This window comes from Patagioenas fasciata, chromosome 1 (assembly GCF_037038585.1).
Source record: "Patagioenas fasciata isolate bPatFas1 chromosome 1, bPatFas1.hap1, whole genome shotgun sequence".
Taxonomy (NCBI): domain Eukaryota; kingdom Metazoa; phylum Chordata; class Aves; order Columbiformes; family Columbidae; genus Patagioenas; species Patagioenas fasciata.
The window spans coordinates 5,132,753-5,147,228 of NC_092520.1; the positions used below are offsets into that span (position 1 = coordinate 5,132,753).

General features: G+C 44.9%; 1 protein-coding gene across 6 annotated transcripts in view; it reads right to left on the reverse strand.

Moving 5' to 3' along the window:
• Positions 1-479: 479 nt before the first annotated feature.
• The window catches only part of NARS2 (asparaginyl-tRNA synthetase 2, mitochondrial), a 58,620-nt gene continuing 44,623 nt past the window's right edge, over positions 480-14,476 (reverse strand). For 3 of the 6 annotated variants that reach the window (XM_065833224.2, XM_071817409.1, XM_071817554.1), the window contains exons 11-15: positions 13,520-13,657; positions 11,803-11,900; positions 9,361-9,387; positions 7,232-7,315; positions 480-1,292 (exon numbers count right to left, since the gene is read on the reverse strand). In XM_065833224.2, coding sequence (XP_065689296.1) covers positions 1,148-1,292; positions 7,232-7,315; positions 9,361-9,387; positions 11,803-11,900; positions 13,520-13,657 — 492 coding nt within the window. In that variant the 3' untranslated portion in view covers positions 480-1,147. Of the gene's footprint in view, positions 1,293-4,601; positions 5,470-7,231; positions 7,316-9,360; positions 9,388-11,802; positions 11,901-13,519; positions 13,658-14,476 lie in introns of all 6 variants that reach the window. The other 3 variants (XM_065833234.2, XM_071817463.1, XR_011742042.1) reach the window with 2 other exon arrangements.

Genomic DNA, 14,476 nt, shown 5'->3' on the forward strand with positions numbered 1-14,476 from the left:
TGTCTTGGGCATGTTGCTTGATCTGTCCCTAACACAGAAATGAATATTTCTTTACCTGGCAGCGAAGCTGAGAGCATAAACCCATTATAGACTGCAAGGAGTTCAGATCCTATAGTGACAATTAATTACTTAATAGATACGCAATGGTTAGGAGTGTATGTTTGTTGCTTCAAAATACAGACAAAACTGCTTGGTCTGATAAGCACAAGAGAGATTTTCTCAATAACAACAACAAAAAAGCAAAGCAACAAGAAAAAACCACCAATAAACTGCAAGTTGGCTCTGGAGAGATGAATGAACGCTCTTTGTCTTTCTGCTATGAACATGTGCTCTCCTGGAAACAGAAAACAGAAATCTCCTGCAGAAGTTGTGCAACCAATTTGGGTACAAGGAAAAAGAAACATCTACCCAAGACGCTGAAGGAAACGCTGTGATGCTGAGCGCTATGGTTTTATAACAGAAGGAGAAACCATACGGAGTTACAAAACAACCCAGTGCACATCTTTATTGATGATTCACAAAATCAAACATTATTCACCTAATTCACTCCAGCAGCTCCAGTGTGACATTTTTCCTTGCCAGGTTTGGTTGATTTTCTTTTCAAGGTAAAGAGTATTTGCTTTAAGTTGGGGTGGGGAGAATCACACTTTACAGTGGCCATTTCGTAAGAGCGAGTGCATCACAGCCATGACAATACTTCACAATTTTATAACATTTAATCTTCAAAGTACCGTGCAGGCATTTAATTAAAGCCTATTAAAGCCTCACAGCAGCCCTGGCTCCCAGTCCATTTTAGGTCACACCTCCTTAATAATATTTCACATAAAACCCCCTCCCAACAACGCTTATTCGGTACTTCCATGGCTTGTACAGGTCTCACGAGAATCTTAACCCTTTAGTTAAGTGGGATTTATTAATACCCCTGAAGTGCATTGAGGACATGAACTGCTATCAAATTAACTGCAAATGTGCTTCCACAATCTCACCGGAACGTATATTATGTCCAATAAGCCAGTATTAAATTTACCAAGAGTTTCACTGATTAAAAAAAGTCTCGATTTCCTACTAAAACACACTGAGTCATATATAATATGGTACATACATACAGTCACACCAGCAGTTCGCTCCACGTGCGTCGGCTGCTGAGCTACAGGAGACAGGAGTGAGAAAACCTGGGGAAAGGAATAACATCTTTGATATTGTCGACTCCCAAGATGTACTGCAGGTAGCGTTCAAACCCCATTCCGAAGCCTCCATGAGGAACTGAGCCAAATTTTCGGAGGTCTAGATACCTGTAATTTAAACAGACAGTTACGTTCGCAGCTGGGTTACGCCGATGTCATTACAGAGAGCTTTTTATCTAGGGTTTTGCTTTCCATCTTAATTACTTCCCTTTGACCCCAACCACTGTGGGTTTCTGCCAACACAGCCGGCGTTGGTCAGGGCTGCGAAGCTGCGGTTCCCCGACCGGCTAAAGTGTATTAGCAGAAACCCCAAGTGCAAATGTGTTTAAACCAGCACAGATATGCTTTGCCAACATGCTAAAACCTGTTTTGTTTAGGAGCAAGGACTCATTTGGGTACAAAGACCAGATATAACATCATAGCTCTGCTCATACCGAGGGCTTCTTGGTAAGTTTTAGTATCTAAAACGTTCCAAGCAGAGGCACAAACCCAGGTTCCTACAGAGATGCAAAGTATTTCCAGTGTTGGAGATGAAGTCGCCTGCTTGGGTTTGTTCAGCCCTTGCGACACTGGTGCTGAGATCTGCTCTACAATACATTCTTTCATTTTCCGTCTTCTTCTCATTAGTCTACATCATTTAATTTCCAGTTATTTCTTCAGGTCTTGCCATCTGCTGACTGTTCCTTCAGATGTTTTGTTTTTCTTCTAAGGTAATTAAGATGGCTTTTTGTTACATTTTCTCCCAATCACTCTTACAGAGCAATTCATTTATTTCCACAGTAACTCAGCACAAACTCTTGGACATTTCCTCTTTAAAACCAGATCTGGAATGAGAAATTTCATTTTGGAGAAGGGCACCTGTTGTGCATGGAAAACTCAGAAAACATTTGGAAGAAGATATTCCAAATATATGGGTGTCAATAAGATTCTGATGTTCTTTCTTTAGAGTCCTCCACTTCCCAGCTGGACTGTAGCTGATGTAACACACAAAAACTATATTCCCAGCTATAACTTGTCACCAACCGTTTTGTTTTAATAGGAGTGAAAAACATCTCGGTGGTTCTATTGATTTATAGGGCCACTTCTGAGCTCGCTGATGCCACAGTTATTTTTCTTTGTATGAGTGCACTAGTAAGGGATTGAGTGACTCCAGATGTATTACATGCTTCTAACCTTCGGGTATGAATATTTTATCACCCCAGTTTAAAAAAAATCACGTGCATTTAAATACAAATACATATATATGTTTTACTACTTAGGCAGTAGAGTGGTGGGGAAAAAGCACTGTGAAAAGAAATTAAGATTGGATTGATTGTAATAAATGGCTTCCCAAATTTTAACTACTGTTAATACACTGCAAGGACAAAGTGTATTTTATAGCGTGTATATATAATTTATCTATTTATATACATGTATATTATATATATAGTATAATATATATAAGTGTACCTGCTTTTACATATCACAGAATCATAGAATCGACTGGGTTGGAAAAGACCTCAGAGATCATCCAGTCCAACCCTTGGTCCAACTCCAGTCCATTGACCAGATCATGGCACTGAGTGCCATGGCCAATCTCAGTTTACAAACCTCCAGGGCCGGTGAGTCCAGCACCTCCCTGGGCAGCCATTCCAATGCTGACCACCCTCTCTGCAAAGAATTGCTTTCTAATCTCCAGCCTATATGTATATATATATATGATATACGTACATATATATGGAGCGTTCTTGCTTGGACTTCCACGTGCTTCAGAAGTTTGTTGGCTTGAAGACTATATTTGAGCAGATTGAACCCAAAGTAATGTCCCAACCACCTCTACTTGCAACCCAGAAATCCTCTCTAACAAATTCTACAGCTGCAAGAGATCACCCTGGCAGATTATACTCAATCCAATCTTCACGTGTGGGTTGTTTTGATTTTCTCCCTCTACCCCACTGCCCAGGTAGTAAAACACGAAGCAGAACTTCTTACCTCTTCCAAACTACCACTGGCACATGAAGTGCAGTTACGCCTCCATTAGAAGTTGAACAGCCGGCTAAAGAGTGAGACATTTGTTTTGTGACCCCTGGGACCCACATGTTTCTGCCTGTGCTGCTGGGTGTTAGCCTGGCTTGCAAAGGCTCAGTTTTATCCACCCCACACCTTGTGATGAAGATTACAGAATCATAGAATCATTTTGGTTGGAAAAGACATTTAAGATCATTGAGTTCAACCATTAACTAAACTCTAGCACTACCCCATGTCCCTGAGAACCTCATCTATGTGTCTTTTAAACCCCTCCAGGGATGGTGACTCCACCACTGCCCTGGGCAGCCTGGTCCAATGCCCGACAGCCTCTTCAATGAAGAAATTGTTCCCAAGATCCAACCTCAACCTCCCCTGGTGCAACTTGAGGCCATTTCCTCTGGTCCTGGCGCTTGTTCCTGGGGAGCAGAGCCCGACCCCCCCTGGCTCCAAGCTCCTTTCAGGCAGTTCAGAGATCAGAAGGTCTCCCCTCAGCTCCTGTTCTCCAGCTGAATCCCCCAGGTCCCTCAGCCGCTCCCATCACACTTGTGCTCCAGCCCCTTCCCCAGCTCTGTTCCCTTCTCTCTACTCACTCCAGCACCTCGAGGTCTTGCTTAGGATATGAACACATAGGCTGCGAACAGGATCATGGTCTTTGTCTCTATCCACTTCATACACACCGCACTGAGAACTTGGGTTTCTACTAATACACTCAGAACTGCCCTTGGGGAGCTTTCAACTTAGCAGCTTTTAATGGTTTGAAAGGAAAATGATGGGCAGATCTGATGCTGAGGGAGGTGACTTGTGAAAAAGAATCATAGAATAGTTTGGGTTGGAAGGGACCTTCAAAGCTCCCCCAGTGCCACCCCTGCCATGAGCAGGGACATCTTCACCAGCTCAGGTTGCTCAGAGCCCCGTCCAGCCTGGTCTGGGATGTCTCCAGGGATGGTTCAGCCATCACCTCTCTGGCCAACCTGGGACAGGCTCTCACCACCCTCAGTGTAAAATATTTCTTCCTCATGTCCGGCCTGAATCTCCCATCTTTTAGTTTAAAACCATCCCACCTTGTCCTATCACAACAGGCCCTGCTCGAAAGTCTGTCCCCATGTTTCTTATCGGCCCCTTTTAAGTTCAGAAAGGCCACACTAAGGTCTCCCTGGGGTCTTCTCTTCTCCAGCTGAACACCCCAACTCTCTCAGCCTGAAAGCAATGACCTGGTAAGCATGAGGGACATTGGTGCTGCTCATGGTAGATCAACCTGCACCAGCTCAGTGGTTCTGAGTAGAACTGGTAGACCAACTGGTGACTGGGACTAGTAATTTAAACAACAGCACAAACATTTCTGATGACATCTACTAGCGTACCTCAGCCAGTGCAAAGACAATTTAGACCAAGCTTAGCATCTTTTCTCACCTTTTGCTGGCAACAGAGTTTATAAAGTCATTGTAAGGAGATGAAATAACTCAGCTTCTTCCAGATGAACAATAATAATAAACTCTACCCTTGCTTATCCAGGGCTTTGTTCTGCAGATCTCAAAGCACTCTGAGAAGCTATTTTGGCAACAGCAGCGAAACAAAACCCATTAAAGTTAATGGAAAAAGTCCATTGAATTAAACGTGCTAAGGATCAAGCCTGTGAATCCTTTCTGATGACTGTGCTTAAAAGAAGCAGAGGAATTGAGAAATTTTCCATTCTTCCCAGATGAAAGAAAAAGTAGCTGCCTGCAGATGAAGAGAAAATTCCCTCTGGGCTGGAAAATACTCCCTGATGTTTTCCTACATTCAGTAGTTTCCAGATATTGGATGTTTCTCACCTCAAAATCAGTCGTGAACTATTTCGCCCGGTAGCTCATACTTAAGAGGAGAGCTGAGCCTTCCACTGGCAACTGGGGGACTGTGTAACATTATTCCATGGGGGAAATAAGTTTCTGCGACCCCAGTCAGGCCCAGAGCTCATGTTCTGGACCTAGAGGACTAGTAGTTCTTCAGAGATTTGAATCTTACTAAAGTATGTGCTGCAACAACAACCCCCAGCAATGAATTCCAGGAGCTTGTTATGTGCCAAGTTAGAAAAGCATTTCCTTTCATCCTTTTAAAAATCCATATCCTTTTATCATCATCGCGAGCTCCTGTGTTGTGCTATGAAGATCAGGGCTCTCTTAGCGATCATTCACAAGCAGGATGTGTTCTTTTCTGTCTCTTTTCAAAATAAATGCAATCTTGATCTTTTATGTAAGCCCCTTGTTACAGTGAAGCCTCCACAGCCAGTCTGAGAAAAAGGCTGAAAGAACAAAGATATCACAGTTCATGAAGGTGAATATTCTACTGGGGAAAAAAAAACAAAAGGAAAAAGGTGAGGGTAAGGAAAAACTACCAGTGAAATTATGTTTGAAAGATTATTTTGTTAGATGTTTCAGGAAATAAATACACAAAGCATCGCCAGGTTCTGATGCTGAATAAAGCGCTGTTTTGGTGTCAGACAGCTTGGGCTTTTTGGGAATCCACAAAAAAGCATTCAGGGAGGTCAACCTAAAACACTGCCATGGACACAAGTGGGGTTTGGGCATGCTTTGGTTGCCTTTAGCACTGATTTTCTGCTCTCAGAGCAGGAGTAACAGGACCAGGCGTGTGCCAAGGACAGCGATGGGATCCACCTGTCCTCACTGGCTCTGGAGGAGGTTGGAGGATGACACGAATGTTGTCAGTGGGCCTGGACTGCAAGCGGCTCCCCAGTGCTGCTGGTCTGTAAGCTCAACTCTTCCTTTCTACCTTGCCACACAAGGACCCAACAGAACACTTTGGAATTCAAACTTCAAAGAAAATAAGAAATCAAAGAGCTCAACACAGCTCAGTCTTCTCCATCTAGAGCAGAAGCAAGGCCAAGACAACAGAAATATCCACTTGCAGATGACAGATAACATGAATGGAAATATTCAGGGCCAGGATGGACGGGGCTCTGAGCAACCTGAGCTGATGAAGATGTCCCTGTTCATGGCAGGGGTGGCACTGGATGAGCTTGGAACGTCCCTTCCAACCCAAATTATTCTATGATTCTATGCGCATGAGAATAACCAGAGGGAGGAAATTGGTGCCTTACAGGTAGAATCACAGAATCATTTTGGTTGGAAGAGACTTTTGAGATCATCAAGTCCAACTGTTAACCAAGCACTGTCAAGCCCATCACTAAACCACGGCCCTTAGAACCTCATCTATGTGTCTTTAAACCCCTCCAGGGATGGTGACTCCACCACTGCCCTGGGCAGCCTGTTCCCGTGCTGCTCGGGCTGCCGGCAGTGGGGACACGTTCATTACACAGTACCTGTTTTGTTATCGCTCGTGCTAAGCTGGCACCCGGAGGCTGCAGACAGGATCAGGACCCTCATTTACAAGCTGATACACTCAGTGCTCTCTGGTCATGGAGAAAGTGACTTCCCAGAATAAACTGACCACCTCATTTCCACAGAGCTCTGCAAGTCCAGCCCAGATCAGCACCCACAGCACTGAGCCCTTTCCTGTCTACAGTTCAAAGGGAGGAGCGTGAAAATCAAATAACTCTGCAAAATCAGGACAAATCCTTTTGCAACTTATGATCTGTATAGAAGGAAACCTGCACAACCGGAGACATGTAGTGAACCGAAGAAGATTCACAGAATTTTGACAGTGTTTCCTTATCTGTTTCTTTTTGAAAAGCTTTCTAAAATGTAGGAATGGGCAGAGGCACAAGAATATTTCAGCTCATCAGCTGCCTCTTTGCCCAATGATTCTCCCACAAACAAGGCACTCCTGAAGCTGCCCGCTCCCACAATATCCTCGTGTTTAGTGGGAGAAGAAACAGGTAGAAACAGAGATATGGCAATAAATAAGGGTTTTCAAAAGGGACCACATCAGCAAATATTATATTTAAAAAGGAATGACTCAACTGTTCTTCAGAGAGTTTGCGAGCCAGCTTCGGAGACTCAATTCAATCACTAAATTGGAGGAGATTAATTTCTGTCTCTCCTGCCACTTCCACTGAAAAAAATGGATGTTGGCGAACTACCTACCTGTTTTCTGGCAGGTTCTGGACTGCTGTCCAGAAGCAGTCAGGATTATTCCTATCCTGCACCTTCTTAGGACACCAGACCCTGCTATGGCAGCAGAGAAAACCAGTTTTAATCTTTTCTGGGCAGTTACAACATCTGTTATGGAGCGGAGGGAACACGGGAGGAAAGAGACTCCAGAACGAGATCACGGGGGAAAGAATTTCCAGAATGTGATTTTATGAGAATGTAACAAGGTGGATGGATGATGGCAGAGTGGTAGATGTGGTCTACCTTGACTTCAGCAAAGTGTTTGACACAGTCTCCCATAGCATCCTAGTTGCTAAGTTGAGGAGGTGTGGTCTGGACAATAGAGTAGTGAGGTGGATTGCAAATTGGCTTAAGGAGAGAAGCAAGAGAGTGGTAGTCAGTGGTGCGGAGTCCAGTTGGAGGCCAGTATCTAGTGCAGTGCCTCAGGGGTCATACTGGGGCCAATATTATTCAATATATTCATTAACGATTTGGACAAGGGAATTGAGTGTACTATCAGCAAGTTTGCTGAAGACACCAAGCTGGGAGGAGTGGCTGACACACCAGAGGCTGTGCTGCCATCCAGAGACCTGGACAGGCTGGAGAGTTGGGTGGGGAATAACCTGATGAAATTTAACAAGGGAAAGTGTAGAGTCCTGCATCTGGGCAGGAACAACCACAGGTTCCAGTATAGGCTGGGGAATGACATATTAGAGAGCAGTGTAGGGGAAAGGGACCTGGGGATCCTGGGGACAGCAGGATGAGCATGAGCCAGCACTGGGCCCTTGTGGCCAGGAAGGCCAATGGTACCTGGGGTGGGTTAGAAGGGGGGTGGTCAGTAGGTCAGAGAGGTTCTCCTGCCCCTCTATTCTGCCCTGGGGAGACCACACCTGGAATATTGTGTCCAGTTGTGGCCCCTCAGTTCCAGAAGGACAGGGAACTGCTGGAGAGAGTCCAGCGCAGGGCAACAAAGATGTTGAAGGGAGTGGAGCATCTCCCGTGTGAGGAAAGGCTGAGGGAGCTGGGGCTCTTCAGTCTGGAGAAGAGGAGGCTAAGGGGGGACCTTATTAATGTCTATAAGTCTATAAAAGGTGAGTGTCAGGAGGATGGAGCCAGGCTCTACTTGGTGGCAAACAATGATAGGACAAGGGGTAACGGGATCAAGCTGGAACACAAGAGGTTCCACTTAAATTTGAGAAGAAACTTCTTCTCAGGGCTGGGAGGCTCAGCCACTGGACACCGAAATTCCTCAGGCCATGATCATTCTTGGTGAGGATGTTTCTTCCCGCGGATGCAGCGATAGTGCATTCTGGCCCATAAATGTAAACGATAAATGAAGACATTTCATTCACCCTGTTTGCAAATGGATGATGTAAAGGTCTGCCGTGCATGGGGCTGCTCCTGCGCGATTTCATATTGTGGGAAAACAGCATGAAGAATCCTATGCTTTGCATTTTTTCAAGGCAGCCTCCCTAATGATCATTCCAAATGCTGCAGACTGTTTGAATCTACCCTTCTAAATTTAAAATCCTCAGCACTATCACCTCTCAGTAGCTGTGACAAAGTACATACCAAGAAACACTTGTCAAGGGGAACATTAAGAACCTTCTGTCGTTTTAATAGGCTAAACTGCTAATTCAAAGGTTGTTGTGTCTCCTTAGCAGGACAGTTTTAATTGCTTCAGCAGCTTTTTTAGGGAAGATTTTTCAACCCAATTGCCCCATCAATTGCAAAGGGAGTTATTCACAGAGCTGTTAAAGGTCAAAAATTGCTTGTGGTTCTGTAACCTGTTTACCTCGTGCGATGGTGATCAGAATCTATTCAATGTGGAACACAGCTTAATGATTTAATATCAAAAATAACCGATGAGTTGTAAATTAATCCACTTAATGCAGTCCTGAAAGGGAAGACCTGTGCTGTGAGTGGACAAATCGGGAAGATAAACTAAGTAGCATTAGATTAAACTTTGTTTAAATGAACTGGCTGTTCCATTTAGACTGGCAGCGACGGCAGGGCAACCAGGCCAAGAAATGTGCCCCCAAGAACAGGATCAAAACAATGAAACAGTTGTTTAAAGAGTCTCAAAAGAAGAAAATAGCTTGCAGAGCAAGATAGTGTCTTACCATTGGTAGGTATCTGCGAGTCCCAATCTGTAGAACAAAAAGAAAACCCCTTGTAAGTAAAGGAACAGAGGAGACGCACACAAGCGGCACTGCCTGGAAGAGAACACTACAAGAAAAGGGAGGGTCTGATAACTAAAATCAGTTCAAAAAGGAAAGGCAGGAAATTAGGGGAAGACACAATCAGTTCTGGTAAGCAGCAGATAATCTTGAACAGCGTCCCAACGTGATGCTTAAGACGTAAAGTCTGTTTTGTCAGTGTACAGAGTTGATCCCATCTTGATGCAAAGACTTGTGCATATTCTTAACTTTAAGCATATCAGTAAACTGCTTGTGAATGTCTGGAGAGCACAGGCCTGAACATTAAATGCACAATGAGACACAGCCAACCTCATTTATGAGTGAGTCAAAACCTCTTCATGTGTGGCTACATGGTTCCCTATCCACAGCGTGTAAAAACCACTGAACCCACATGGCTTCAATAATGTGTGACGACTTCCATGAAACTAATAACCAAAATATATCCTTTTCTAATCAGCATCAGTGCATCCTCTCCTCTTTTCCTGCCCTGGAAGAGTCAGAGCAAAATTGCTGGGTTTTCCTTCCCTGAAAACAAAGAGAAAACTGTAGGCAAAGACAGACCACTTCTCTCATCTTCAGTGTGTCGCAGCTGTCCTGGCCGGGGACGTGAGCAGCTATTGAATGAAACGCGTACCAGGAGACAAGAATCACGTTCTTTATCTCTTAGTTATGCTGAGACCACAGGAAGAAGAATTTAAAAGCCTTAATAAAGTATTTGGGCTCCGTCTGGGTTCAAGTTCCATACGGACCCTTTTCCACCCCACACCTCGAGGGCTGTGGGCTCCAGATCTTACTGGCAAAAATTTCAAGTGAAAAAGTGCAGCAGGCAACAGCATATTTTGCTTTGGCTGAAACATTTGGAGAGTTTGCAGGGGAAGTAGTAGGAAGCACAGGGAATAATATCATCCTAGAGCACAAATGAGAACCAGTGTTGTGGGGGTTGAAATTGCCCTGCGCCTTTTGGATTCATTATGTTGAAATGGATTTTTCTCTTCTCCAGTGACCAGATTGATCTCTGTGAGCATGTAGCTGATTTAAGCAACAAATTAATTCCCAACGTGCAAATGGTGTTACTCTGGGATTAATCCTCCTCCAAAATTGCTCTGCACAAGTGTATGAATGGCACAAATGGACCCATGTGAGTTACAAAAAGTTCTCTTGAACAATCAGACAGGATCCAGGGAGCAATTGTCTGTGGAGAATTACCCCATCTATAACATCGATTATTGTTAACTAAACAGCAGCTTTCATATTCTGACACTGAATTTAGCCTAAAATTACTCAAAGTCACGTAATCCAGAACAAAGCAGCAGGGAAGGAGCCCATACAGGTCCCAGGCACTTCCCATGATGTTTCCCATCAAACTGTTAGCAAAGAACCACATTCTCTGAAATGATGCCACTGAGGCCAGTGGCATCACTGCTAGCGAAGCTTCCCACCCAAACTGCAGTTCCTCAGTTACACAATGTGATGACAAATACATCTGAGCTCTGTCTACGTGGCAACTTCCACCTTTGCAATCCACTCTTAGCCACAAAAGTTGCCAAGAAAAGGCTCGAGAGGTGAAGTGTCTCACACCAGATCCAGACAGCCCCAGCATTCTGCTGCCCTGGCCTCCTAGCATAAAATAAACTCTTCTTCCGTGATGAGACAGTTTGCACATCATAGAATCATTTCAGTTGGAAGAGACCCTCAGAATTATCGACTCCAACCATAATCTAACTCTAGCACTAAACCATCTCCCTAAGAACCTTGTCTAAACGCCTTTTAAACCCCTCCAGGGATGGTGACTCCACCACTGCCCTGGGCAGCCTGTTCCAATGCCCAACAACTCTTTCCGGGAATAATTCTTTCCTGATATCCAATCTAAACCTCCCCTGGTGCAACTTGAGGCCATTTCCTCTTGTCCTATCACTTGCTACTTGGGAGAACAGACCAACACCCTCCATGCTACAACCTCCTTTCAGGCAGTTGCAGAGAGAGAGAAGGTCTCCCCTCAGTCTCCTGTTCTCCAGGACTAACAGCACCAGTTCCCTCAGCCGGTCCCATCACACTTGTGCTTAAGACCCCTCACCACCTTTTCACCCCCTCTGCACTCTCTCTAGTTCCTCAGTGTCCTTCTTATGATGAGAGGCCCAAAACTGAATGCAGTATTCAAGGTAGGGCCTCACCAGTGCCTACTCTATAACAGAAGCACAAGAACTTCTTCACCAGTTTGCAGTCACCTACTCAGATAAATATCTCAAAAACAAAAATATGCTTATTTTGAATACCCTCTAGTTGCCCCCCCACTCCTCTTCCTTGCCAACCCACTGGGGGCTGCTGAAACACCCTCTTGGACAGGCTAGATGGGGTTTTCTGTACCTCTGTAAGCGCGATTCGAGGAAGGGCAGTCGCTCCTCTCTCAGGCTGCCTCCACACAACTCCCCTATTCCTGGTACAAGGAGATCAACAGCTGCAACCTTAAAAGAAAGAAAACTGATTTGAGTCATGCCATATAGCCACACAGTGTGGAGTGATGGTTGTTTCTAAAAAGCTACTGTAATTCTTCAAGAATCCAGAACACTTAAGTAAATATTTGCATATGCTTGAAAAGTATTTTACTGACAGGAAAAGGCTGGGAGGGAACTTTACAGTGATAAAGATCATTAAGTCTGTAGAACATCAGGTGGTTTGAACTGAATGCCACCAGGTTACTCTGGTGACAACCTGTGTGTAGAGTCAAGCCTGCATGGGGTATAAAGAACCCAACAGCAGCTCACAAGGAAGCAAAGACACACAGGGCACATTTCCTAAAGCCCCAATTCCCTTAGACTTTAAGCTGCTCTGATGCTGTAACTTGTGTTTGCCTCGTCTGTCCCCGTTCCTTGAGCCAGCTCTAGTGGTAATGACACCAATGGGTCAGTGGCACTTGTGCTGGATCCAAGAGTGAGGATCTGTTAGGCTTGGGCTGGTTGCCTTCTCTTGTTTTGTTTTGTAGTGTTACTTCTCTTATTCCACAGCTGAACTGCTGCTAGAATTAAAGCCACCAAAGTGGCAGTGGTACACGGTGAGGTAGTTGCTCTTTTTAGCAGAAGCAATGCTACAGGTTGTCTCAGTTCAATGGGGAATCACACCTTTGAAGTATGAGACTGGTGGAACAGGAGCTTCTTGTGCCCATCTGCTATTTGAGATTTACATGGATGCTACATTTGGATGACAGGAGAATTGCTGACTGCTTGGAGTCATGCAATTCTAGGCATGTCACCTGGCAGTGCAGAAGTTTACCAAGAAAAAAAGGAACTATGGCAAACTTAACCTTAAGGGACTTAAGCAAAAACTCAATGTTACCAAACTCCTGAATCTTCCTCCTCCTGTTGTTCCTGCTTTGGTGATGTCACAGAATCACAAAATAGTTTGGGTTGGAAGGGACCTTCAAAGCTCATCCAGTGCCACCCCTGCCATGAGCAGGGACATCTTCACCAGCTCAGGTTGCTCAGAGCCCCGTCCAGCCTGGCCTGGGATGTCTCCAGGGATGGTTCATCCACCACCTCTCTGGCCAATCTGGGACAGGCTCTCACCACCCTCATTGTAGAAAATTTATTCCTCATGTCTGGCCTGAATCTCCCATCTTTCAGTTTAAAACTGTCATCCCTTGTCCTATCACAACAGACCCTGCTAAACAGTCTATCATCATCCTTCTTACAGGTCCCTTTTAAGTACAGAAAGGCCACAATAAGGTGTCTCTAGAGCCTTCTCTTCTCCAGCTGAACACCCCAACTCTCTCAGCCTGTCCTCCCAGCAGAGCTGTTCCAGCCTCGCATCATTTCTGTGGCTCCTCTGGCCCCTCTCCAGCAGGTCCATGTGTGTCCTGTGCTGAGGACCCAGAGCTGGACCAGCACTGCAGGGGGGTCTCACCAGAGCGGAGCAGAGGGGCAGAATCTACAACAGGAAAAAGACTGAACAGGATGATGTGATGATCACGTCTTATCTTGGACTTCTTGAGTGTAGGTCCAGCAGAAGACTGTCCTCATCTGTCTAACAGTAGGCTAAGACACATGCCTAGCCAAAAAAGCAGTGGAAATGTGACCCACGGACTCACCGTGCGTTGAGGTCCATCTTCATTGTCCCGCATGTAGAAAGGTTTGAGGTCGTATGGGTAGTTAATCACAAACACGGGAACCTCCCCACAGTGCTTCACCAGATACTTCTCATGTTCCGTTTGGAGGTCACAGCCCCACTGTAAAGACAACAAAAGGGATCTGGGATCCTGCTTTGGAGCATCTTGCCTGTGGCAAGAGAAACAGCAAAATCCGTGTGTAGGAGAGACGTGTGGCTTTGAATGACACAAAATCAAGCACAGCAACTTCCCACACAGGTCACAGGGAAAATGTGCTAAACGGAGAGAGTTTAATGAGTTTTAAGGCAGAGCAAAGCAATGAAAATAACACAGTGTAACTTCCACAAAACAGGGCCAGATCGTCCCTGCATCAAGCCCAAGCATCTGGTATCAAACTCGAAAAAAAAAGCCAAACAAACAAACTCCCAAAAAGCACACTCCACATAGCTTAAGGGAAATAGGCACCTATCCAAATTCAGCTTAATCAACCCAGAAGCCAGCCTTATTTCAGAATTACTGTTGGTATATACAAAGTAGCTTTGCTGGGCAGACTGCTCTCTTCCCTGCTGCGTCCTGTTACATGCTACATTAATTCTCACTTAAGGAAAACCAGCATCCTATCAACCCACTCTTTGTTATCAGAAACCTTGGACATTTGCAATGCCCTTCACTTCTCCTTTCTTCCGGTGACATTATAAATTATGTGGCTTTTGACTGGAGACCTCCAGCTGACTACACGATGTGCAAAGATTATTGGGGGAGTAGAAGAAGTGGGGAACTGATATTTTGCAGACTCTCCTCAGCTGAAAATATCCTGAGTTTGCTGTCTCAGATCAAGGCAGCACAGATACAGGATTTGAGATTCTACACTCACTTGTACACAGAAACAAGACAGTCACCCAACCAGCTACAAAGGTGGCTTCAGCCAGAGGGTTATTT